General features: G+C 43.9%; 1 protein-coding gene across 1 annotated transcript; it reads left to right on the forward strand.

The window, feature by feature from the left end:
• The first annotated feature begins 16388 nt into the window (after window positions 1-16388).
• LOC123130935 (protein SAR DEFICIENT 1) lies at window positions 16389-20042 on the forward strand. The gene is made up of 7 exons (XM_044550727.1): window positions 16389-16547; window positions 17605-17680; window positions 18000-18052; window positions 18445-18959; window positions 19130-19290; window positions 19371-19559; window positions 19639-20042. The coding sequence occupies exons 1-7, from the start codon at window positions 16426-16428 to the stop codon at window positions 20017-20019; spliced, it is 1497 nt and encodes a 498-aa protein (XP_044406662.1). The 5' UTR covers window positions 16389-16425; the 3' UTR covers window positions 20020-20042.
• Window positions 20043-27574: the final 7532 nt, after the last annotated feature.

The raw sequence follows: 27574 nt of genomic DNA on the forward strand, positions 1-27574 counted from the left end.
AAGAACCGTTCTTACGTACGCATCAAAACCACAACGATAGTTTGTCAAGTTGGTGCTGTTTTAACCTTCGCAAGGACCGGGCGTAGCCACACTCGGTTCAACTAAAGTTGGAGAAACTGACACCCGCCAGCCACCTGTGTGCAAAGCACGTCGGTAAAACCAGTCTCGCGTAAGCGTTCGCGTAATGTCGGTCCGGGCCGCTTCATCCAACAATACCGCCGAACCAAAGTATGACATGCTGGTAAGAAGTATGACTTATATCACCCACAACTCACTTGTGTTCTACTCGTGCATAACATCAACGCATAAAACCTAGGCTCGGATGCCACTGTTGGGGAACGTAGTAATTTCAAAAAAATTCCTACGCACACGCAAGATCATGGTGATGCATAGCAACGAGAGGGGAGAGTGTTGTCTACATTCCCTCGTAGACCGGAAGCGGAAGTGTTAGCACAACGCGGTTGATGTAGTCGTACGTCTTCACGGCCCGACCGATCAAGCACCGAAACTACGGCACCTCTGAGTTTTAGCACACGTTCAGCTTGATAACGATCCCCGGACTCCGATCCAGCAAAGTGTCGAGGATGAGTTCCGTCAGCACGATGATGTGGTGACGATCTTGATGTTTTACCGTCGTAGGGCTTCGCCTAAGCACCGCTACAATATTATCGAGGACTATGGTGGATGGGGGCACCACAGACGGCTAAGAGATCAATGATCAACTGTTGTGTCTATGGGGTGCCCCCCTGCCCCCGTATATAAAGGAGTGGAGGAGGGGGCCGTCCAAGGAGGGTGGGGCGCCCTAAGGGGGAGTCCAACTCCCATAGGGAGTAGGACTCCCCTTTTTCCTATTAGGAGTAGGAGAGCGAAGGAAAAGGAAGGAGGGAGGAAGGAAAGGGGCGGGGGGGGCCCTCCCAATTCGGATTGGGCTTGGGGGGGGGGGCGCCCCCTCCCTTGCTCCTTTCCCCTCCTTTCCATTAAGGCCCAATAAGGCCCATATACCTCCCGGGGGGTTCCGATAACCTCCCGGTGATCCGGTATTGTCCCAATCTCACCTGGAACCTTTCCGGTGTCCAAATATAGTCGTCCAATATATCGATCTTTATGTCTCGACCATTTCGAGACTCCTCGTCAAGTCCGTGATCACATCCGGGACTCCGAACAACCTTCAGTACATCAAAATATATAAACTCATATTGAAACTGTCATCGTAACGTTAAGCGTGCGGACCCTACAGGTTCGAGAACAATGTAGAAATGACCGAGACACGTCTCTGGTCAATAACCAATAGCGGAACCTGGATGCTCATATTGGCTTCTACATATTCTACGAAGATCTTTATCGGTCAGACCACATAACAACATACGTTTGTTCCCTTTGTCATCGGTATGTTACTTGCCCGAGATTCGATCGTCGGTATCTCAATACCTAGTTCAATATCGTTACTGGCAAGTATCTTTACTCGTTCTGTAATACATCATCTTGCAACTAACTTATTAGTTGCATTGCTTGCAAGGCTTAAGTGATGTGCATTACCAAGAGGGCCCAGAGATACCTCTCCGACAATCGGAGTGACAAATCCTAATCTCGAAATACGCCAACCCAACATGTACCTTTGGAGACACCTCTAGAGCACCTTTATAATCACCCATTTACGTTGTGACATTTGGTAGCACACAAAGTGTTCCTCCGGTAAACGGGAGTTGCATAATCTCATAGTCATAGGAACATGTATAAGTCATGAAGAAAGCAATAGGAACATACTAAACGATCGGATGCTAAGCTAATGGAATGGGTCATGTCAATAACATCATTCTCCTAATGATGTGATCCCGTTAATCAAATGACAACTCATGTCTATGGTTAGGAAACATAACCATCTTCGATTAACGAGCTAGTCAAGTAGAGGCATACTAGGGACACTCTGTTTTTCTATGTATTCACACATGTATTATGTTTCCGGTTAATACAATTCTAGCATGAATAATAAACATTTATCATGATATAAGGAAATAAATAATAACTTTATTATTGCCTCTAGGACATATTTCCTTCAGTCTCCCACTTGCACTAGAGTCAATAATCTAGATTACACAGTAATGATTCTAACACCCATGGAGCCTTGGTGCTGATCATGTTTTGCTAGTGGAAGAGGCTTAGTCAATGGGTCTGCTACATTCAGATCCGTATGTATCTTGCAAATCTCTATGTCTCCCACTTGGACTAGACCCCGGAGGGAATTGAAGCGTCTCTTGATGTGCTTGGTTCTCTTGTGAAATCTGGATTCCTTTGCCAAGGCAATTGCACCAGTATTGTCACAAAAGATTTTCATTGGACCCGATGCACTAGGTATGACACCTAGATCGGATATGAACTCCTTCATCCAGACACCTTTGTTTGCTGCTTTCGAAGCAGCTATGTACTCTGCTTCACATGTAGATCCCGCCACGACGCTTTGTTTAGAACTGCACCAACTAACAACTCCACTGTTTAATATAAATACGTATCCGGTTTGCGATTTAGAATTGTTCGGATCAGTGTCAAAGCTTGCATCAACGTAACCATTTACGATGAGCTCTTTGTCACCTCCATATACGAGAAACATATCCTTAGTCCTTTTCAGGTATTTCAGGATGTTCTTGACCGCTGTCCAGTGATCCACTCTTGGATTACTTTGGTACCACCCCACTGGACTTATAGCAAGGCACACATCAGGTCTGGTACACAGCATTGCATACATGATAGAGCCTATGGCTGAAGCATAGGGAACATCTTTCATTTTCTCTCTATCTTCTGAAGTGGTCGGGCATTGAGTCTTACTCAACTTCACACCTTGTAACACAGGCAAGAATCCTTTCTTTGCTTGATCCATGTTGAACTTCTTCATAACTTTGTCGAGGTATGTGCTTTGTGAAAGTCCAATTAAGCGTCTTGATCTATCTCTATAGATCTTAATGCCCAATATGTAAGCAGCTTCACCGAGGTATTTCATTGAAAAACTCTTATTCAAGTATCCCTTTATGCTATCCAGAAATTCTATATCATTTCCGATTAGCAATATGTCATCCACATATAATATCAGAAATGCTACAGAGCTCCCACTCACTTTCTTGTAAATACAGGCTTCTCCAAAAGTCTGTATAAAACCAAATGCTTTGATCACACTATCAAAGTGTTTATTCCAACTCCGAGATGCTTGCACTAGTCCATAAATGGATCACTGGAGCTTGCACACTTTGTTAGCTCCCTTTGGATCGACAAAACCTTCCGGTTGCATCATATACAACTCTTCTTCCAGAAATCCATTCAGGAATGCAGTTTTGACATCCATCTGCCAAATTTCATAATCATAAAATGCGGCAATTGCTAACATGATTCGGACAGACTTAAGCATCGCTACGGGTGAGAAGGTCTCATCGTAGTCAATCCCTTGAACTTGTTGAAAACCTTTTGCAACAAGTCATGCTTTGTAGACAGTAACATTACCGTGAGCGTCAGTCTTCTTCTTGAAGATCCATTTATTATCAATTGCTTGCCGATCATTGGGCAAGTCAACCAAAGTCCACACTTTGTTCTCATACATGGATCCCATCTCAGATTTCATGGCTTCAAGCCATTTTGCGGAATCTGGGCTCACCATCGCTTCTTCATAGTTCGTAGGTTCATCATGATCTAGTATCATGACTTCCAGAACAAGATTACCGTACCACTCTGGTGCGGATCATACTCTGGTTGATCTACGAGGTTTAGTAGTAACTTGTTCTGAAGTTTCATGATCATCATCATTAGCTTCCTCACTAATTGGCGTAGGTCTCACAGAAACTGGTTTCTGTGATGTACTACTTTCCAACAAGGGAGCAGGTACATTTACCTCATCAAGTTCTACTTTCCTCCCACTCACTTCTTTCGAGAGAAACTCCTTCTCTAGAAAGGATCCATTCTTAGCAACAAATGTCTTGCCTTCGGATCTGTGATAGAAGGTGTACCCAATAGTCTCCTTCGGGTATCCTATGAAGACACATTTCTCTGATTTGGGTTCGAGCTTATCAGGTTGAAGCTTTTTCACATAAGCATCGCAGCCCCAAACTTTCAGAAACGACAACTTTGGTTTCTTGCCAAACCACAGTTCATAAGGCGTCGTCTCAACGGATTTTGATGGTGCCCTATTTAACGTGAATGCGGCCGTCTCTAGAGCGTATCCCCAAAACAATAGTGGTAAATCAGTAAGAGACATCATAGATCGTACCATATCTAGTAAAGTACGATTACGACGTTCGGACACACCATTACGCTGTGGTGTTCCGGGTGGCGTGAGTTGCGAAACTATTCCACATTGTTTCAAATGTACACCAAACTCGTAACTCAAATATTCTCCTTCACGATCAGATTGTAGGAATTTTATTTTCTTGTTACTTCAACTTCACTCTGAAATTCTTTGAACTTTTCAAATGTTTCAGACTTGTGTTTCATTAAGTAGATATACTCATATCTGCTTAAGTCATCTGTGAAGGTGAGAAAATAACGATATCCGCCACGAGCTTCAACATTCATTGGACCACATACATCTATATGTATGATTTCCAACAAATCTGTTGCTCTCTCCATAGTACCAGAGAATGGCGTTTTAGTCATCTTGCCCATGAGGCACGGTTCGCAAGTACGAAGTGATTCATAATCAAGTGGTTCCAAAAGTCCATCAGTATGGAGTTTCTTCATGCGCTTTACACCGATATGACCTAAACGGCAGTGCCACAAATAAGTTGCACTACCATTATTAACTCTGCATCTTTTGGCTTCAACATTATGAATATGTGTATCACTACTATCGAGATTCATCAAGAATAGACCACTCTTCAAGGGTGCATGACCATAAAAGATATTACTCATATAAATAGAACAACCATTATTCTCTGATTTAAATGAATAACCGTCTCGCATCAAACAAGATCCAGATATAATGTTCATGCTCAACGCTGGCACCAAATAACAATTATTTAGGTCTAATACTAATCCCGATGGTAGATGTAGAGGTAGCGTGCCGGCCGCGATCACATCGACTTTGGAACCATTTCCCACGTGCATCGTCACCTCGTCCTTCGCCAGTGTTTGCTTAATCCGTTGTCCCTGTTTCGAGTTGCAAATATTAGCAACAAAACCAGTATCAAATACCCAGGTGCTACTGCGAGCTCTAGTAAGGTACACATCAATAACATGTATATCACATATACCTTTGTTAAGCTTGCCATCCTTCTTATCCGCCAAATACTTGGGGCAGTTCCGCTTCCCGTGACCAGTCTGCTTGCAGTAGAAGCACTCAGTTTCAGGCTTAGGTCCAGACTTGGGTTTCTTCTCCTGAGCAGCAACTTGCTTGCTGTTCTTCTTGAAGTTGCCCTTCTTCTCCCCCTTGCCCTTTTTCTTGAAACTAGTGGTCTTGGTGACCATCAACACTTGATGCTCCTTCTTGATTTCTACCTCCGCAACTTTTAGCATTGCAAAGAGCTCGGGAATTGTCTTATTCATCCCTTGCATATTATAGTTCAGCACAAAGCTCTTGTAGCTAGGTGGAAGTGATTGGAGAATTCTGTCAATGACGCAATCATCCGGAAGATTAACTCCAAGTTGAATTAAGTGATTATTATACCCAGACATTTTGAGTATATGCTCACTGACAGAACTGTTCTCCTCCATCTTGCAGCTATAGAACTTATTGGAGACTTCATATCTCTCAATCCGGGCATTTGCTTTAAATATTAACTTCAACTCCTGGAACATCTCATATGCTCCATGACGTTCAAAACATCGTTGAAGTCCCGATTCTAAGCCGTAAAGCATGGCACACTGAACTATCGAGTAGTCATCAGCTTTGCTCTGCCAGACGTTCATAACATCTGGTGTTGCTCTAGCAGCAGGCCTAGCACCCAGCGGTGCTTCCAGAACGTAATTCTTTTGTGCAGCAATGAGGATAATCCTCAAGTTACGGACACAGTCCATATAATTGCTACCATCATCTTTCAACTTTCCTTTCTCAAGGAACGCATTAAAATTCAACGGAACAATAGCACGAGCCATCTATCTACAATCAAACATAGACAAGCAAGATACTATCAGGTACTAAGTTCATGATAAATTTAAGTTTAATTAATCATATTACTTAAGAACTCCCACTTAGAAAGACATCCCTCTAATCTTCTAAGTGATCACGTGATCCAAATCAACTAAACCATAACCGATCATCACGTGAAATGGAGTAGTTTTCAATGGTGAACATCACTATGTTGATCATATCTACTATATGATTCACGCTCGACCATTTGGTCTCAGTGTTCCGAGGCCATATCTGCATATGCTAGGCTCGTCAAGTTTAACCTGAGTATTCTGCGTGTGCAAAACTGGCTTGCACCCGTTGTAGATGGACGTAGAGCTTATCACACCCGATCATCACGTGGTGTCTGGGCACGACGAACTTTGGCAACGGTGCATACTCAGGGAGAACACTTTTTATCTTGAAATTTAGTGAGAGATTATCTTATAATGCTACCGTAAATCAAAGCAAGATAAGATGCATAAAAGATAAACATCACATGCAATCAATATAAGTGATATGATATGGCCATCATCATCTTGTGCTTGTGATCTCCACCTCCGAAGCATCGTCATGATCACCATCGTCACTGGCGCGACACCTTGATCTCCATCGTAGCATCATTGTCGTCTCGCCAATCTTATGCTTCCACGACTATCGCTACCGCTTAGTGATAAAGTAAAGCATTACAGCGCGATTGCATTGCATACAATAAAGTGACAACCATATGGCTCCTGCCAGTTGCCAATAACTTGGTAACAAAACATGATCATCTCATACAATAAAATTTAGCATCATGTCTTGACCATATCACATCACAAAATGCCCTACAAAAACAAGTTAGACGTCCTCTACTTTGTTGTTGCAAGTTTTACGTGGCTGCTATAGGCTTAGCAAGAACCGTTCTTACCTACGCATCAAAACCACAATGATAGTTTGTCAAGTTGGTGTTGTTTTAACCTTCACAAGGACCGAGCGTAGCCACACTGGGTTCAACTAAAGTTGGAGAAACTGACACCCGCCAGCCACCTGTGTGCAAAGCACGTCGGTAGAACCAGTCTCGCGTAAGCGTACGCGTAATGTCGGTCCGGGCCGCTTCATCCAACAATACCGCCGAACCAAAGTTTGACATGCTGGTAAGCAGTATGACTTATATCGCCCACAACTCACTTGTGTTCTACTCGTGCATAACATCAACGCATAAAACCTAGGCTCGGATGCCACTGTTTGGGAACGTAGTAATTTCAAAAAAATTCCTATGCACACGCAAGATCATGGTGATGCATAGCAACGAGAGGGGAGAGTATTGTCTATGTACCCTCGTAGATCGGAAGCGGAAGCGTTAGCACAACGCGGTTGATGTAGTCGTACGTCTTCACGGCCCGACCGATCAAGCACCGAAACTACAGCACCTCTGAGTTTTAGCACACGTTCAGCTCGATGACGATCCCCGGACTCCGATCCAGCAAAGTGTCGGGGATGAGTTCCGTCAGCACGACGGCGTGGTGACGATCTTGATGTTTTACCGTCGCAGGGCTTCGCCTAAGCACCGCTACAATATTATCGAGGACTATGGTGGAGGGGGGCACCGCACACGGCTAAGAGATCAATGATCAACTGTTGTGTCTATGGGGTGCCCCTGCCCCCGTATATAAAGGAGTGGAGGAGGAGGCCGACCAAGGAGGGTGGCGCGCCCTAAGGGGGAGTCCAACTCCCACAGGGAGTAGGACTCCCCTTTTTCCTAGTAGGAGTAGGAGGGGGAAGGAAGAGGAAGGAGCGAGGAAGGAAAGGGGGGGCTGGCCCCCCTCCCAATTCGGATTGAGCTTGGCGGGGGGCGCCCCCTCCCTTGCTCCTTTCCCCTCCTTTCCACTAAGGCCCATATACCTCCCGGGGGGTTCCGATAACCTCCCGGTGATCCGGTATTGTCCCAATCTCACCCGGAACCTTTCCGGTGTCCAAATATAGTCGTACAATATATCGATCTTTATGTCTCGACCATTTCGAGACTCCTCGTCAAGTCCGTGATCATATACGGGACTCCGAACAACCTTCGGTACATCAAAATATATAAACTCATAATGAAACTGTCATCGTAACGTTAAGCGTGCGGACCCTACGGGTTCGAGAACAGTGTAGACATGACCGAGACACGTCTCCGGTCAATAGCCAATAGCAGAACCTGGATGCTCATATTGGCTCCTACATATTCTACGAAGATCTTTATCGGTCAGACCGCATAACAACATACGTTTGTTCCCTTTGTCATCGGTATGTTACTTGCCCGAGATTCGATCGTCGGTATCTCAATACCTAGTTCAATCTCGTTACCGGCAAGTCTCTTTACTCGTTCTGTAATACATCATCTTGCAACTAACTTATTAGTTGCATTGCTTGCAAGGCTTAAGTGATGTGCATTACCGAGAGGGCCCAGAGATACCTCTCCAACAATCGGAGTGACAAATCCTAATCTCGAAATACGCCAACCCAATATGTACCTTTGGAGACACCCGTAGAGCACCTTTATAATCACCCAGTTATGTTGTGACGTTTGCTAGCACACAAAGTGTTCCTCCGGTAAATGGGAGTTGCATAATCTCATAGTCATAGGAACATGTATAAGTCATGAAGAAAGCAATAGCAACATACTAAACGATCGGATGCTAAGCTAATGGAATGGGTCATGTCAATCACATCATTCTCCTAATGATGTGATCCCATTAATCAAATGACAACTCATGTCTATGGTTAGGAAACATAACCATCTTCGATTAACGAGCTAGTCACGTAGAGGTATACTAGTGACACTCTGTTTGTCTATGTATTCACACATGTATTATGTTTCCGGTTAATACAATTCTAGCATGAATAATAAACATTTATCATGATATAAGGAAATAAATAATAACTTTATTATTGCCTCTAGGGCATATTTCCTTCAGGTTATGCCTGTTGCTTGCGTTGTGAATATGTCCTCGATTGGAGTCGGTCTCATGGTACGGGTTTCCTGGTGTTTTGGCCTGACTTTTATTTTTGATGGCGTGCAACAAGGCAGTTATTGTGGTGTGAGTTAAGTTGGTTAGGTTGCTGGTTTATGTAGCTGGGAAAAACCTTGGTTGTTTTTCCTTTCTTTTGTTTCAAACATTTGTTCCATTTATAATGGAACCCGGCTCACAATTTTGGGAGGGTGTCAAAAAAAAGGTAACGTGTACTCTTATTTCATGTTTACACAGAGGAAGTTTTAACCTTTTATCAATCACTGCTCATGTATCACTTCAATTTTATACTTTCTAAATATAGGATCTCATGCCCCACACCCTATTTCATTTTTATGATACTGACAAACATTGGTACAAAGATTATCCCCAAAGCGCAGAGGAAGTTTTGATGAGGCGACTTTCATCCACGAAGGATGTGCATACAATGGCGAAGTCCACCTCCTCGCTAGATCTTCGTTGTTGGGCATTTTTTATGTTTTCATTGTACCATGGACTATCAATATATGATAAAGACCGACCGTTTCACTCAAAAAAATTGTGAGCATGGCCATGTGGTGGCATATGACCTGAAAGGTTCTGTAGAGTTTAATTTGATCCATCAAAAAGATAAAAAAACCCGCGGTTGTGTGGTAGGCTGCAATGCGACTGAGGGATGCTCCTATTCATTGAATTGCTTTATGCGATGGATAGGAGCTATAAAGCAGATTTGGGCCAGACCTAGGGTTTTTTTTACCAGGGGGTTGTTCTCCTATTCCGCCTGTGTCCCATGTCCATGTCCGGTTTTACCAGGGGGTTTTTCTCCTAGTTTTTTATTTCAGTTTTTATGTTTAATAAAATATGTGTACTTACAATTTTTGAATATATATATATATATATATATATATATATATATATATATATATATTCTGAAAGAATGTTCAGGAATTTTAATATTTTCATAGATTTACAATATATTTATAAATTTCAAAAAATATTTACGAGATTTTGGAAAAATATATTTTAAAACGATATAAAAATATTAAAGTGTTCTAGTTTTTTTCTAAAATTATCCATAGTTTTTTTCGAATGATGTGTGTAACAAACTCATGATTTTTAGAGAAGTGTTAGTGTATTTTAAATATTATTGAGTTGATCCACTCGTAGCCATTACACTGACGGAATGGGTTGAGAGATTTTTGTTCCAGCCCAAAAAGTTTTGGGACTTACACACGTTCAGGGATGCGTACGTGGGCCAGCCCTGGGGAACCAGAAGCCGAGAAGCGCCAACGGCCCAGTGCCACCCGCTGTATGGGATGGCTTCATCACTTTTCTTTTTTAATATTTCCTTCGTTCCATAATATAAGACGTTATTACATTCAATATGTGAGTATATTGGATGTAATAACATCTTATATTACAAGACTGGGGAGTAGCTTTTTAATGGACATGCTCTTTTGAAGAATTCTTTTTTGCGAAAATGATCAGATCTATTATAATAATTCATTAGAAGTACAAAATATCTCAAATATAATAAAAATTACATCGAGAACACAAAATGACCACTACTCCCATGTTCATAGGAGAGGGGTGAATATATGTACATGTTTGTGAGCGTTTGTGCGTGTACACTTTTTTTCTATTTTTTAACTCTAATTAACTTTTAATATGCAAGCATAACACCTCATCATGTAGCATGCATGGGAAAAGACACCTTAACATGAAACCATGAATAGAAAAATCTACCTCAATATAAAAAGTGCATGATAATTTTCATTCTATTATGACATTTTATTTAATAATTATTTTATGAGTATACAATAATAAAATACAATAAATCATCATATATATTTTATTTTTGGGTATCATATATTACTCCAAATATTCATGTTTTCATATATTTAACCTTATTAAAATATACAAAGCACTACAAAATGTTCCTGCAAAAGTGTGCGGAGTATCATCTGGTATACAAAATAGGTGATCCCGACTAATATATTTCTCTCAATATGCAATCATAGATGAAAAAAGCCAACCACATCATGCAACCAAACATTGGAAATTGCCTCTATACATATACCAGTTGTATTCGGCAAATATTTTACAAATAAACATTATTCAAATACCAAAGAAGTTTTTACTTTCAGTTCTTATTTTTTTAATAATCAAATATTCACATACCATACAACCAATTTTTTTAAAGCATACTGCAATCAATTTCCATGGTAATTAGGACAACATCTAATAGCAAATGTACCACAACTAGCAAATGCCTAACATGCTCTCGGAATACTTCTCCCATGTGTTCCACGATGACAATGCCATGTTAAAAGTTCAAATATGCATGATTGCAGTCTATATCTACGTTGTCAACACAAGCCTACACAAAGAGACGAGCGGTAGACGAGGAGAGAGTACCAGAGAATTGATGCATGCCACGCCCACTCGAGTCCAGGGGCGCCACCGGGATGAACGTCATGAACATCAAGGTTAAGAGGCTGTTTGGATTGCAGCCGTGAGCTGGCTTACCAATATATTGGCGTTGACCAGCTGCCTAGGCCTCCGTTTGGATTGTAACCAATTTTTTGGCTTTGCCCCGATTCTACGCCAACTTCCCATCTACTAGTGTCCTATTTTTGCCCACACGCTGGCGAGCCAGCGGCAGCAAATTTGTCCGCCAATAATTTGGCATGACCAACTTTGGCATGGCTAGTATAGGCGCCATCCAAACACATCCTAAGTGCGCGCTCTCGGGCTGACTCTAAAATTAACCATGCACATATCTAGAAGAAGAAAAGAACATAAGGGCAAATAACTTATTAAGGGGTTGTTTGATTTCTACCCATGTCAGCCCTGCCAAATTGTTGGCACTGTTGGCAAGCCCAAAAATTGGCAAAACGATTCCGTGCCCATGATTCTACCAACGAATTGGCGCAAAAGGAGGGAAAGCTGAGACGGGGCTGGCATGCCAATTATTTGGATCCGATCCAAACGCTGCCACTAGGCTAGTCAACGACCAATTTTTTGGTCGGGCAAGTCACGGCAAGACGTTCTATGTAGTACTCTCTCGGACCCTTAATTTCAACGCCGAGTCATCTTAGTCCATTCCATCTACAAAGAAAACAACAACGAGCTGTCTTCATTTAAATATGTCTTTTCTTCTTCTTCTTAGAGCTAATGTCACTCGGGCACGTAGACTGTAATTGAGTTATTAACATCTGAAAGGGCGACTGCTCTATGTACTTTCGCAGGTGTTAGTTAGTGTCTGGGACCCTTAATTCCAACGCCGAGTCATCTTTGTCTTCTTCAAGATAAACAACAATGAGTTGTCTTTCTCTTAAGATATTTTTCTTTCCTACAAAGCGATGAATGCCAATGCCATGTGGGATGATTAGTCCGTTTGGTGCATATGAGACCACTAAGCTTTTGGGAAGCACCGAAGAATTCAGCTTGCTAAATGGTAAGTACGTTGCTTTCAGTCGTGCTTTCATCCAGCTAACTACGTGATCATTAGCACAGCTTCTATCATTGTATCTAAAGACATTGATTTCGATAGTAACATAGCAACAGAGTACAATTCTCTTTCTTTAGCATAAGAGAGTGCCATTGAAGAAAATTAGAGCACCATTCAGAAACACCCACCTAGCATTTTTAGACGCTGCCCGCTCCCGCGTCGCCCCCCGCTCGGGCAACTCGGGTGGCTCCCCAACCCTAGCCCCTGCCGGGGTCTAGCCCATCTTCCTCCCCTCCTCCAGCCGCCGTCGGAGGACGCCGCCGGCTTGCGCCCGTAGGCCGACGGTGGTGGCGGGGGTTCTTCCTCCCTCCGTGTCTCAGGGATGACGGGGCCCCAACATGCGTGGAGGTGCGGCCGATCTAGAAGCGACGGCGTTGGCTTCGACGACGGCGGCGGTCGGCCATGCCTCGGGCCACGGGCGGCTGCTGCGGCGGTTGGCCTGGATCGGGCGGCGGCGCGATGCGGTCTTCGGCGGCTGGCCTGGATCGGGCGGCGGCGCGATGCGGTCTTCGGCGGCATGTCATCTGGCTTTAGATCGACGACGGCGTCGAGGGCCTGGTGGACTGCTTGGCGGCACCCATGGCAGATCTGTTCTGGCCGGTGTAGCCAGTGGTGGTGGTCATCTTCTTCGCCGGCGGTGGCCGGCCAGAAGCCTGGTGATCGGATCTCGAGATCCATCATCTAGTCCCGGCTGCGAGTTGGGGAGACATGGTTGACGGTGAAAACCGAGCCGACGACAGGCGATGGCGGCGTTCTACGCCGTTACCTTGATGAAGGCATCGTCGTGTAACTACTGTCGACCCACTCGTGCTGCTCCGGGGGAAACCCTAGGATCTGGTGTTCCAGATCGGACGATGGCAGCACTGCACTGTCGTTTCTCTCTTGGGAGCATCGTTTGTGGAGCATCGCTGGAAATCAGAGGCAGAAGGTGGAGCGGCTTCGTCTTGCACGGAGCTTCGGTGGAGATGTCAAGTCATGCCTGACCGACAGGTGCTACGCTTTGCCATGCCTGGTCGGCAGGTGCTACGCACGACAGATCTTCCAAGGTTTCAAGTTGTGTCGGCTGGTGGTACTTGGCAGCATGGCGCTGAGGTGTATCAGTGGCGACCGCGACGTGCTCAGCTGTTTGCACGCAGGGAGGAGGTGCCGTTGGGCGCTGTGGTGGCGTCGATGATAGCTAGACCGAGCAAGGTTGATGCATCAGTACAGTTCTGAAGATGGAGCGGTGGCAGTTGGCGGCGGCGGCCTCTGAAAGCATGCCGGACCAGTGTGTGCCTCAGACGCGGCAAATGGCTAGGTTGGGGTCTCAGGTCTTAGATGTTAGACTTGGCTGCGATGTCTGTTTGGTATTAGGCTCAGGCTATCTGCGCCCCTTCATCAACTGGATAGGTGTAGGTGTAGCGTCAGTTTGTTGATTAGACTGCGGCTTTAGTCGTATTGTTGTATGACTTTGTAAGGTCTTGTGAGAATAATTAATAAAGTGACTGTATGCATCGTCCAAATGCAGAGGCCGGGGGTCATCCTCCTTTAAAAAAAAAATAAGAGAGTGCCATTCTAATGGTACTTGGAAGGTGACTCCCTTATTAAGTTGGGAACTCGTACGTGTGCATGGTGTATACAAGGCTGACTGACTTTCTTTTAATCAATGTATGGTCTGTATTAGATTAATAGTAGGTTTTAGGAAGCCAAGCATTAACGAGAGCTTTGCAAAGCAACTTGGGCTTTGTGGCACCGAGTATTTTCCACATGCAAACAAGTCCAATCTCGGATAGGGGTCGCTTCACATTGGATACAACTAGATAATATGCATGGTCCAAACCCATAGACACAAAAACAATTCTTAAAAATTACAACAATGATATAAGCCCCCAAATACTTGTCCAAGCCGCAACTGAACTTCTTATCATTACGCCAGCATAGATGTTGCCAACGGTGGACAACATCAAGAAAGGCAGTCATTGAAGGACGTAAAAAGACATAGTGATCAACTGTCCTTGAATCACCACAAGTAGATCCCCGTGTATGAAAGAGAGTGGCAATCGAGCCGGGTATAGTAGTGTGGGCATCATCCCGATCTAGGAAGACAACATAGGTATTATCACCAGACAAGGCCGACGACCTTGCTCGCAAAGGCTCAAAAGAAGAGGCAATTGAAGAAGACGAAAACGATGCCTCGGCAAGCCGAGCCGACAGACAACACAAATAACCATCGACCCAGGGCGTGCTTGCGCGTTCAATTTGGAGCAAGGGCTCATGCCAATTGGACGTCATTGGAGGATTATCGCTTGGTCGATGGGTGGAGTTGTAGAGTTACCACCCATGGCTGATGGTGAGATGTGCACTCCATCATCATGTTGGTCCTGTGAAACATAGAAATGTTATTGTGCTCAACCCTGCCGCACCCTCTGTGATGACGTTCTTGCGCCTGGTTGCACTAGGAAGATGATGCTTGCCGGAGTGCGGGACTCCTTCAATAGGAGCTCGAATCCTTGAATAGGAGGATGATTACCTAGGTTTTTTTTTTTTGAGAAAAGAGGGGCCTCCTCCTTCGATTTCATTTAATCGCAGCCAGGGTACATCTTTGTCACAAATTACCAGACGATCTACGAATGATCACCGAGTAATATGTTTATGTTTTCTCTAAGTGGATGGTTACCGTTTTTGCAAGAAAATTTAGTAGGGATTCTTCCCTTCTCGTTTAATATATGATACACATGCTACGCGTATTCTAGACAAAAATTGTAAGCGTCGCCTGAACCGAGTCGCTTTCAGTTGAGAAGGTGTATAGAAAACAGCATGAAGTCAAGCTTATTAAAGTTCCTTCCAGTCGGTCCAACTAGAGCTTGCTACTTAATCACCAATTAAATAAACAACTAATAAATGTACCTAAGGAGCCGTAATTTCGATGCTATCATGGCCATAAGGCGGTACTTTTTGGAAGGTGTCCTTTGGTGGTACTTTTTGGAAGGTGGCCTCGCCTCCCGGGCTCGATGGGTACATGCGTGTGCACAAGGTGACGGCTGCTATGCTCTTAATTTCTCCGGAGCCTCAAGGGAATGCTCACGGAAGCATAGCAGCACGTTCGTCTCCCAATCACTTGTAGCAACAGGCTACAGCCTACAGCCGGCATCGAACTGAAGACGGAATTCGGGCGGCGTTGATTTCCATGTCTATCCGGTCATTGATGCGTACTCCCTCCGATCGAAAAAACTTATTCCAACTTTCAAGTTTACCCTTAAATGAATGTATCTAGCATTAATTTGATGCTAGATATATTTATTTGAAAAACAAGTTTTTTTAGACGGAGAGAGTCTGTACGTAATAGCCATGTATGGACATGCATGACCGAGACCGACTCACGATTTGACGACTCGCAAACTTTCCTTGTCATGCCTGAGAAGCTGCCCTGCACCAACCCAGGCAAGACTTTGCGTTGCCCATTGCCTCCGGAAGGCTGGTAATTAACCATGGCTGTAAACTGAAACTAACCCCAAGATTAACGGTGCGATGCGCCGGGTGGCTAGCTAGCCAGCTTCCGGCCACCTTCCTGGAGCCTGCAAGGGACATTCTGTCCCGATGCGGCACTGCAATTCTTTATTTCTGCCGACGACAATAACTTTCAGCGATTTCTCTACGTAGGCCTGGCTAGCTGTAGTACTCATGGCTAGATTGCATTTCTTTAGAACTAGTATATATATGGCTTCAGGCTAGATTGCTTTGGAGTATCCCCATGGCCATTGACGCCCTATGCCTGCGTAGCGCGTAGCTTCCTTCCCAACCTGCAGCTAGCTTGCAGAGTCAGCTCCATTAATCTGCTAGCTCTTCCTGATTTCTCCCATTTCATCTGCTAAATTAAGATGTCGGTGCGAAGGCCCCGGGGTGAAGAGGAAGACGACGAGCAGGGGAGCGGAGGCGACTATCATCAGCAACGGCACGGCCCGAGGCGGATACGGCCGGCCGCGCCGCTCTCCTTCAGATCGTTAGTCCATTCACTTAACTTCTGGCTTTTGGAATGATTTTCAGTTCATGTTTCGATTTCTTTCCTCGTAGCTAGCAACCATGTATCTTTGTTTGTTGCTTCTTCTTGATCGATCCGAGTGCATACATAACGATAAATTGGATTAGCCGTTGGTTCTCCTTATATATTTCCTGAATCGTTAGGTGTAATAACATAATCTTTGGGTCAAGGGATGAAATATCATATGAGTTCATATCTTGAGAATTGTTAAGGTACACCCAATCGACATGGGTCGTTAATTTCGTGTGTTCTATATATTGGCATGATAAACTCATACTACCTTAAAGCAGGTAATAAGTCACATAAGGTTAAGATGGACCTTGCTCTACATGCAAATAAGAAAGTAAATATTTGGGACTTTGTTTTAGAAGAAAAACTCTCGGCCTCTGTATCAAAAGATGCACACAAATATTTGGGATGCTAATTAAGGATGGTACAAGTGAGACTAATTATGCTTCCCTTTAGGATGATCTATGTTCGATCTGTGAGACGCAAGTACGACACAAGGGTAAATGTCTTATCCAAGCCAAGAGCTTGCGAAAGCTAAACAGATCCTATACCATATATCTAGCTCTAAAGAAATGTTTTTCTTCTACACCATTTCATTTGGCATGAAATGATTTTTGGTCTGATATATATGGAAGGTATTAATTTTACAGATTTGCTTTTCTAAAACAATATAACTAACCTATATAAGTAAAGAGCTCGTATGGACAAACTTAGCCTTGTAAGTGGGGAGCGTCACAAAGAGCTTATATATCATGGTTACATTGAATCAAACATCTCATGCCTCAACTCTTCTGAAAGTAATGAAATCATATTTTAGATATAGCTAAATCAAAGCAAATAATACTAACTAGTAAGAATTATAACCCGTCTAAGCCCTGTCTTTAGCTTAGTAACCAATTGTATGCTCTACACATAAGTTCTAAATATCCATATTCGTGGCTTGCACATGTGTGTTTTAGGAGTGTTAATTAACTTCGAAATTACTTGGATTTGTGGACTATCTTTGCAGCATGGTCGGAAGAGCCATGGCAGTGGACACTATCGAGCAAATTGCCATGAGTTTGGAACCGGTTATTCGTAGGGTGGTAAGCTTCAGAATCATATATATATTCATGTGACATAGATTAAATCATCTATTGCTGAGCCTAGTATTGCCACAATTCGAACTAGCTTCATTTATATCTCTTTACAAAGAGTAAAGATAAATGTAACACTAAAGCCGGGCTAAATAAAAACCCATTATCCAATCAGTTTGCACCCTGTTGATCCCTAATATTTATGCGAGCAACTGCTTATGAATTGGCACAAATTCTCATTCCTTTTGTTTCCAAAGTTGTACTACTGATCATCACATGCAAGACATTGAGTGCAATGTTTAAATGTCTATTTGATGTTAATATTTAGGTACGAGAAGAAATTCAAAACATCTTTTCTCAGCACGATCACTTACCACACAGGTATATTATAGTTATTGTCTTTCCATCAGACGCTACTAGCATTCAGTTACATAGCTTATATTCTGCCACTGTTGACACGATATGTCTTTTCTTCATACTTTTGCAGTCAACAGTCTACAGTCTGACCGGTTTTCTAAAATAATAATCTGCAACCTGTTCATATATTTCCTGGCCATTTGCACCATCCTATTTTCAAATATTACATGTTAAGAAGCAACACACATTTCAAATATATTCTTTGGCATCATATATACAGTAAAAATACTATTGTTTGACAATGAAATATTTTTTATTTAGCAAATTTAATTGTATGGATGTATCAATTCCATAAATTTGCTTCAACTATATGGGAATGCAATATCAATATGATAAAATCAACCATTATTAATCAGGTCTCTCCCTTTAAACATCCAAGAGGTCGATGTCTCGCCTAGGTTGAAGCTTTCCTTTGCAAAGAAGCTCATGCTACCTATCTTCACCAACAACAAGCTTGTTGATGCCACCAAGAACAAAATTGAAATCTGGCTCATGGATACTAGAACCAACCACCATATCACTCAAACAGAAACTAACGAAGGCTCTTCAACACTGAAGCTGGAGGTACTTGTACTAGATGGCGATTTCAGTTGCGAAGATGGCATGGGGTGGACGGATGATCAGTTTACTGCTGCAACTGTGAAGGCTAGAGAGGGTAGGAGACCACTACTTGTGGGTAGTACACTCAATGTAGCAATGAACAATCAAGGAGTGTCCATGATTAATGATGTGGCTTTCACTGATAATTCAAGTTGGATAAGGAGCCGTAAGTTCCGAATCGGTGTTCGTGTCATGGGAGCGAGCTATTATGGGCCAAGGATTCAGGAGGCAGTGAGCGAAAGCTTCATAGTGAAAGATCATCGAGGCGAATGTAAGTTTGATGCTCTTAGTTAATCAACCTTTAAGATCATTGTTATATGTTGAATGTGAGTTCCATGACTACATGTAGCCTTTTTGTTTCTTCCTACATACCATATACCTTGGCATACATATGTGAAGTAGTAAAACACTACATTAAACCACATTTCCTTCGATTACTAGTGTACAAGAAGCATTACCCTCCTCTCTTGACTGACAATATATGGAGTCTCAAAAACATCGGAAAAGATGGACCGATTGACAAGAGATTGGAGTCCGAGGGGGTCAAGAACGTTCAAGACCTCCTGAAGCTTCAAACCGTAGATCCTGATAAGCTAAAAAATGTAAGCATGCCATAGTGGAAATTATGTGCATACTTCATTCGCATGGTACTAATTTTGATTATCTATTCCATATATTTTAGCTCGTTGGCATGTCAGATCGGCAATGGAGGACAACACTGAATCACGGAAAAACATGTAAAATGGGACGAAAAAGCTACATCTTCAAATTTGAAGGGTGTGATGTTATATTCAGCCCTATAGGTGAGATTTTAGCAGCAAGAATTGGAGGCCAAACATGCTCTTTGCAACATCTACAGCAGCAACAAATGGTACATCATTTGCACATCAATTTGTGAAAAACTAACCGAACTCGGTAGTTTCTTACTTCTCCTTTATTCTTAATTACAGGTCCAAGTGAAGCAATTGGCCTCCAGGGCATACGAGCAATGGGATAAACTAGAGGAAGTGGTGGCAAATGATACAGAACTTGTTACATATGAAGGCTTGTCATCGTTTCCTCGGGGAAAACCCGGTTCGTCATGTACACTAGCGAGTGATGAAAGCATCATCAGCTCAGGGTCTCAAAGTGTCGAGTATCTTGGAAAGTTGGGATCTAGAACACCAACTTCCAATGCTACAATGGCGTCTAATAGCAGCAACTCCTTAGATTCCGTGGTAGCTATCCCAGCTAGTGATGCTATGTATTGGATCCCAAGCATGGCCGTTGACGACGATCACTTTACTTGGAACAACTCTACTAACCTCGGTTGTTGGGATCAAGTTGATTAATTTTCCTCTATATTTTAGTAGCTAGGGATGCAAGATGAATGCTCATATCTCATATGTGCAAAGGTGGATAGAGAGTAATAATAAGATAGCTCATGACGAAACTCAATTATGGTTGTGTACATCACCCAGCGCAGAGGCTCGGGGTTTCCCTTCTTACAGAAGAAATTGGCAAAGCTTGGTTATTTAAACAGGGCCTCTGAAGCTGCCATAAAGATGACAACGAAAAGTGGAGGCTTATCAAAAGCAACTAGGGGGAAATTTTGGCACTTATCGATGATATTGAAAACAACGACGACGATGTCGATGGGGGGCCTTTTGGCATTTGTCCATTATGCATCTCTCAAGCACCGCACTCACATGTGGGCAATTCGTGCCTGAGGTGCCAGCACTCACGGATTACATAGTGACATGAAATGATCCGGCATGAGCATCGCCGATATAGGAGGGGTTTATCGGCTCCTTGCTTGCAAAGAATGAAGATCCGGTGACACGGATGGTGCATTAATGACCAGAGTCGAAGTGGCATCCATGACGGGGCCCTCTCCCTGGTTGTGCACCAGTCTCCGGTGCTGCCCGGGTGATGCGAGAACAAGAATGGAAGATATCCATGACCCAAAAAAAGGAAGGACGAGAAGAAGGAAAAAGGGTTCGTAGGTGAGTCCACCCACTGGCGAGCTTCTTAGGACATATATAGTTCCCTCTAAGAAGGGTAGCACGCGAATGTGACCTAAGGACGAGCCATATATAAGGCGGACCTAGTGAGCCCTTGAGGGGAGAGAAAGAAAAAAAACTAGGACATATCTACTTTCCTGGACAACTCCATGCACCTTCACAAGGCAAGGTTGGCTGTAATCGCTAGAACAGATCTCACCGATGATCCTCTAGATCCACGGCAACCACTGGAATACTAAAGGTAGGAGAAGGATCTTACCTCCTCCCAGAAGGGTCTGAACCTGGGTAAACTTTGTGTGTTTTCTCCCTAAGCCCTAATTCGGTCGTCGTCTGCCCATATCAATAAATAGTCATCCATCAACGAAAATGTCGCACAAAACCAGTATAGTTGGTGCACAAGGTAGGGGATGGTGCACGCAGATCAGGCCAAGTATATCACGGTGGCTTGTTTGGCCTCAGAACCCCATGAGCACACGATTAGCCAAGGCCCAACCCTCGGTCGTCTTTAGTACCACTACAGGGATGCAGGGAATCGACCAACGGGCAGGTATTCCATTTCGGACGCCTATATTTCCGTGTGGATGCCTGAAGCAAACTGTGTGGCTACAAAGACCACTTGGCCTCGGAAAGTGCCGGGAACCCTACCCCGCAGCCCCTGATGAAGGGGCCATGAAACGGTGAAAATACGCCTCTAAGGGCCCGGGATGAACGACTGGACGCATAGCGGAATACTGACCTTCCTCTATCCAGGAGATGGATCCTTCATGGTGTTGGGAAACATAGTAGAAAACAAAAAATCATCCTACGAACACCGAGGAACAATATGAAGGTGCATTAGAGGATTGGATCATGATTGTTACCAACTCTGAGTTGTAGCGGAAGCAGACGAGCCGGTGTAGATCATACCTGGAGTCCATTGTACCGCCAATAAACGATCCTATGAACCACCTTCGAGGCCCGGTTTTTGGTTTTTGTAATATGATTAAAGTAGACCCGGGGGCCATAGCTTTCACTAGAGGCTTCTCTCTGATAAAGATAGCATACGGTGGGTAGATAAATTACTTTTGGGCAATTGATAGAAAAGCACATAGTTATGGTGTTATTCATGGCAATGATCATGTATATATGCATTACGCGTGTGACAAGTAGACTGAAATGATTCTGCATCTACTATTATTACTCCACTTCAAGAGCACTTCTATGCTTGCTTCTCTATGTATTAAGTTCATAACAAACAGAGTAATGCATGGAGTATGATGATGTGATGTGGACGGAATAAAACCAAGCAATATGATTGAACCCCGTCGTTTTACCCTTAATAGCAACAATATAAATACGTGCCTCGATACCCCTTCTGTCACGAGGTGAGGACACCGCAAGATTGAACCTACTACAAACCACCTCTCTCACTGAAGATCAATCAACCTGGTTGGACAAACCAAACAGATAGATCAGAGAGAAATACAAAGCTATAACAACAATGCATAATAAAGTTCAGCAAAGACTCAATTACTTTCAATGAATAATCTAATCGTAAACACAGAATTCATCGGATTCCAACAAACACACCGTAAAAGAAGATTACATCGAATAGATCTTCGAGGAGAACATTGTATTGAAGATTGGAGAGAAAGAAGTCATCTAGCTAATAGATATGGACCCGTAGGTCTATGGTAGACTACTGACACATCATTTGTGGTGCAGCAAGGATAATGTAGAATCCCTCCGTGACTGATTCCCCTATGGCAGAGTACCGGAAAATGCCTCCAGATGGTATTGCAGAAGACCAGAAGCTTGCGGCGGCGGAAAAATTATTTCAGATGGCTCTCTGTTGGTTTGGGAATTTATGGGAATTTATGGAGTTTGAATTAGGTCAAACGGAGATGCTTGGGACCGACGAGCTCAGGTGGCGTGATAACCCACAAGTATAGGGGATCACAACAGTTTTCGAGGGTAAAATATTCAACCCAAATTTATTGATTCGACACAAGGGGAGCCAAAGAATACTCTCAAGTATTAGCAGCTGAGTTGTCAATTCAACCACACCTGGAAACTTAGTATCTGTAGCAAAGTATTTAGTAGCAAAGTAATATGATAGTAGTGGTAACGGTAACAAAAGGTAACAGTAGTAAAAGTAATGTTTTTGGTATTTTGTAGTGATAATAGAAATAGCAACGGTAAAGTAAAATAAGCGAAGAACAATATATGGAAAGCTCGTAGGCAATGGATCAGTGATGGAGAATTATGTCGGATGCGGTTCATCATGTAACAGTCATAACCTAGGGTGACACGGAACTAGCTCCAGTTCATTGATATAATGTAGGCATGTATTCTGAACATAGTCATACGTGCTTATGGAAAAGAACTTGCATGGCATCTTTTGTCCTACTCTCCCGTGGCAGCGGGGTCCTTACGGAAACTAAGGGATATTAAGGCCTCCTTTTAATAGAGAACCAAAACAAAGCATTAACAAATAGTGAATACATGAACTCCTCAAACTACGGTCATCACCGGTAAGTATCCCGATTGTTGTCACTTCGGGGTTAGCGGATCATAACACATAATAGGTGACTATAGACTTGCAAGATAGGATCAAGAACACTCATATATTGATGAAAACATAATAGGTTCAGATCTGAAATCATGGCACTCGGGCCCTAGTGACAAGCATTAAGCATAGAAAAGTCATAGCAACATCAATCTCAGAACATAGTGGATACTAGGGATCAAACCCTAACAAAACTAACTCGATTACATGATAGATCCCATCCAACCCATCACCGTCCAGCAAGCCTACGATGGAATTACTCACGCACGGCGGTGAGCATCCTGAAATTGGTGATGGAGGATGGTTGATGATGACGATGGTGACGTATTCCCCTCTTCGGAGCCCCGAACGGACTCCAGATCAGCCCTCCCGAGAGGTTTTAGGGCTTGGCGGCGGCTCCGTATCGTAAAGCGCGATGAATTCTTCTCTCTGATTTTTTTCTCCTCGAAACACAATATATAGAGTTGGAGTTGGGGTCGGAGAGGCACCAGGGGGCCCACAAGGTAGGGGGCGCGCCCTAGGGGGGCAGGCGCGCCTCCCACCCTCGTGGACAGGTGGTGGGCCCCCTGGCCTTCATCTTTTGCAGGTGTTTTTTATATTTTCCAAAAAGTTGCTCCATGAAGTTTCAGGTCATTCCGAGAACGTTTGTTTCTACACATAAATAACACCATGATAATTCTGCTGAAAACAGCGTCAGTCCGGGTTAGTTCCATTCAAATGATGCAAGTTAGAGTCCAAAACAAGGGCAAACGTGTTTGGAAAAGTAGATACGACGGAGACGTATCATGGCGCCCCCTGGAGGCATGCCGTGTGAGCTCATGGCCCTCCCATAGATCTTCTGGCCTCCTCCCGAACGTTATAGGGTCCCTTGTAGTCCAGGAAAAATCCCCATAGAGTTTCATCTGTTGGGGAACGTAGCAGAATTTAAAATTTTCTACACATCACCAAGATCAATATATGGAGTTATCTAGCTACGAGGGAAAGTGGAGTGCATCTATATACCCTTGTAGATCGCGAGCGGAAGCGTTCAAGAGAACGGGGTTGATGGAGTCGTACTCATCGTGATCCAAATCACCGATGACCGAGCGTCGAACGGACGGCACCTCCGCGTTCAACACACGTACGGTTGGGGAAGACGTCTCCTCCTTCTTGATCCAGCAAGGGGAAGGAGATGTTGATGGAGATCCAGCAGCACGACGGCGTGGTGGTGGAAGTAGCGGTGATCTCGGCAGGGCTTCGCCAAGCTCAGCGAGAGGGAGAGGTGTCACGGGAGGGAGAGGGAGGCGCCAGGGGCTTGGGTGCGCAGCCCTCCCTCCCCCTCTTTATATAGGGGTCCAGGGGGCGTCGGCCCCTCTAGATCCCACCTAGATGGGGGAGGGGCGGCGGCCAAGGGGGGTGGCTTGCCCCCAAGCCAAGTGGGGCGCCCCCACCCCTAGGGTTTCCAACCCTAGGCGTAGGGGGAGGCCCAAGGGGGGCGCACCAGCCCATTAGAGGATGGTTCCCCTCCCACTTCAGCCCATGGGACCCTCCGGGATAGGTGGCCCCACCCGATGGACCCCCGGGACCCTTCCGGTGGTCTCGGTACAATACCGGTGACCCCCGAAACTTTCCCGGTGGCCAAAACTAGACTTCCTATATACAATTCTTCACCTCCGGACCATTCCGGAACTCGTCGTGACGTCCGGGATCTCATCCGGGACTCCGAACAACTTTCGGGTTACCGCATACTAATATCTCAACAACCCTAGCGTCACCGAACCTTAAGTGTGTAGACCCTACGGGTTCGGGAGACACGCAGACATGACCGAGACGACTCTCCGGTCAATAACCAACAGCGGGGTCTGGATACCCATGTTGGCTCCCACATGCTCCTCGATGATATCATCGGATGAACCACGATGTCGAGGATTCAATCAATCCCGTATACAATTCCCTTTGTCAATCGGTACGTTACTCGTCCGAGACTCGATCATCGGTATCCCAATACCTCGTTCAATCTCGTTACCGGCAAGTCACTTTACTCGTACCATAATGCATGATCCCGTGATCAACCACTTGGTCACATTGAGCTCATTATGATGATGCATTACCGAGTGGGCCCAGAGATACCTCTCCGTCATACGGAGTGACAAATCCCAGTCTCGATTCGTGCCAACCCAACAGACACTTTCGGAGATACCCGTAGTGCACCTTTATAGTCACCCAGTTACGTTGTGACGTTTGGCACACCCAAAGCACTCCTACGGTATCCGGGAGTTGCACAATCTCATGGTCTAAGGAAATGATACTTGACATTCGGAAAAGCTCTAGCAAACGAACTACACGATCTTGTGCTATGCTTAGGATTGGGTCTTGTCCATCACATCATTCTCCTAATGATGTGATCCCGTTATCAATGACATCTAGTGTCCATAGTCAGGAAACCATGACTATCTTTTGATCAACGAGCTAGTCAACTAGAGGCTCACTAGGGACGTGTTGTGGTCTATGTATTCACACATGTATTACGATTTCCGAATAACACAATTATAGCATGAACAATAGACAATTATCATGAACAAGGAAATATAATAATAACCATTTTATTATTGCCTCTAGGGCATATTTCCAACATCATCGTGTTCGGACTTTGTTTGGTACTGATTTTCTGAAAAGCCAAAAACAAGAAAAAAATAATTAGCACTAGGCACTGAGTTAATATGTTAGTCCCCAAAAATAAGATAAAATTGCATATAAAGTATGTAAGATTGGTAATATAATAGGATGAAACAATCAAAGTATCAACCCACTATGGGCAGCTTGACTAAACTACATGGGGGAGTGGGACAAGCCATCATGGCATACCCATCTTGCGCTCAATGACCCTAGGTCCATACATCATCTCGAAAATCATGTCCAAACGACAAGTTCTCAGCGGCTTTGTGGCGGTGAGGAATGGGACCTTAGGTCCTGAAGGCCACAGACCAAGGGTAATCAAAGACTCCTCATGGCACCCGCAGGGTTCGGGTGCGGGTAATGCTTGCCCAAACCCTTACCCGTCCCATTTTTTTCTGCCCAAACCCGTACCCGTACCCGCACCCCGGGTATCATATCTTTCCCATACCCGTACCCGGTTCCAGAAAATAGCTCGGTTATTTCATAGAACAATTTAAGTCTCCCTATAACTTCTTTAGCAAAAGCCCAATCTTCAGCACTAGGAAGCCACTCATATTGCTTATCCTTTTCTTTTGCACGTTCAAACACAAGTCTATAAGGTAAAGCAATATCAAGCATTATGAAAGTAGAGTTCCACCTAGTCTTGCAATCAAGTTTCAACCCCCTTGTTATTTTAACTTTCTTATACTTAGCCATTTCCTCAAACTGTTCCACCCTTTTTGGTGAGGCAGTCCAATATGCCACACTTTCACGGATGTTTTCTATAGCTGATTTCATGACATCTAAGCCATCCTTCACTATCAAATTCAGAATATGTGCAGAACAACGCATGTGAAGTAGAGTACCTTCACAAAGAAGCTTATTTTTTCCTATCTTGCCCACAATCTCCTCAACTACCTTGTCGTTGACGTTGCAATTATCAACTGTCACGGTCAAGAGCTTCTCATCAAGATTCCATTCCACCAACGACTCATGAAGCATCCCAGCTATAGCAGCCGCATTATGTGGTGCAGGAACATAAATAAACCTACAATATGCACACATACACCGCAGTTTGAGAGTTGGCAAAAGCTGAAAATAGGCACGACACAATATTTAATGCTTTCACTACAATATACCTCATGAGAATGTTCCTTAGCCTCCACGACTCATCAATGAAATGGGCTGTGATAGCCATATATCCCTTCTTTTGGCTGTTAGAGGTCCACATATCAGTGGTGACAGCAACCCTTGATTGGATCATACTCATGTACTCGATGGCCTTCTTCCTTTCCATTTTGTATCTTCCCACAATATCATATCTACAAAACAAAAGAAAATAGACAGATTCATGTTATTTAGTAATGGAAAAGAAGAAACATGAAGAAGTAAAAGAAGGAAATAAATACATAGCATATTTACCGGATAGTATTTCTTGTATGAAGCTTGAATAACGGCTGAAGGGCAGCAACAAATCTCCTAAAACCAACATGGTCTACCATAGACAAGGGATAATCATGCAACACCAACATGTTGCCAAGCTCAACTCTAGCATAATCTTGATCAAAAGTATAGCTCTCCATGCTCACTTTCCCATCCTCTTCGGCACTCACCTTCAATGAGGATTGACTCAAAGTTTTGCCTCCCTTGGTATTCAACTTCTTAAGAGTGCAAATATTAAGATGCAAACGAAGATGCTTA

Source organism: Triticum aestivum, chromosome 6A (assembly GCF_018294505.1).
Source record: "Triticum aestivum cultivar Chinese Spring chromosome 6A, IWGSC CS RefSeq v2.1, whole genome shotgun sequence".
In the NCBI taxonomy this organism is placed as follows: Eukaryota; Viridiplantae; Streptophyta; class Magnoliopsida; order Poales; family Poaceae; genus Triticum; species Triticum aestivum.

Coding starts and splice junctions, on each gene's coding strand:
- LOC123130935 (XM_044550727.1), top strand. CDS start 16,426: ATGTCGGTGCGAAGGCCCCGGGGTGAAGAGGAAGACGACGAGCAGGGG. Junction 18,053..18,444: donor CACGATCACTTACCACACAG/GTATATTATAGT, acceptor ATTATTAATCAG/GTCTCTCCCTTTAAACATCC. Junction 19,560..19,638: donor ATCTACAGCAGCAACAAATG/GTACATCATTTG, acceptor TCTTAATTACAG/GTCCAAGTGAAGCAATTGGC.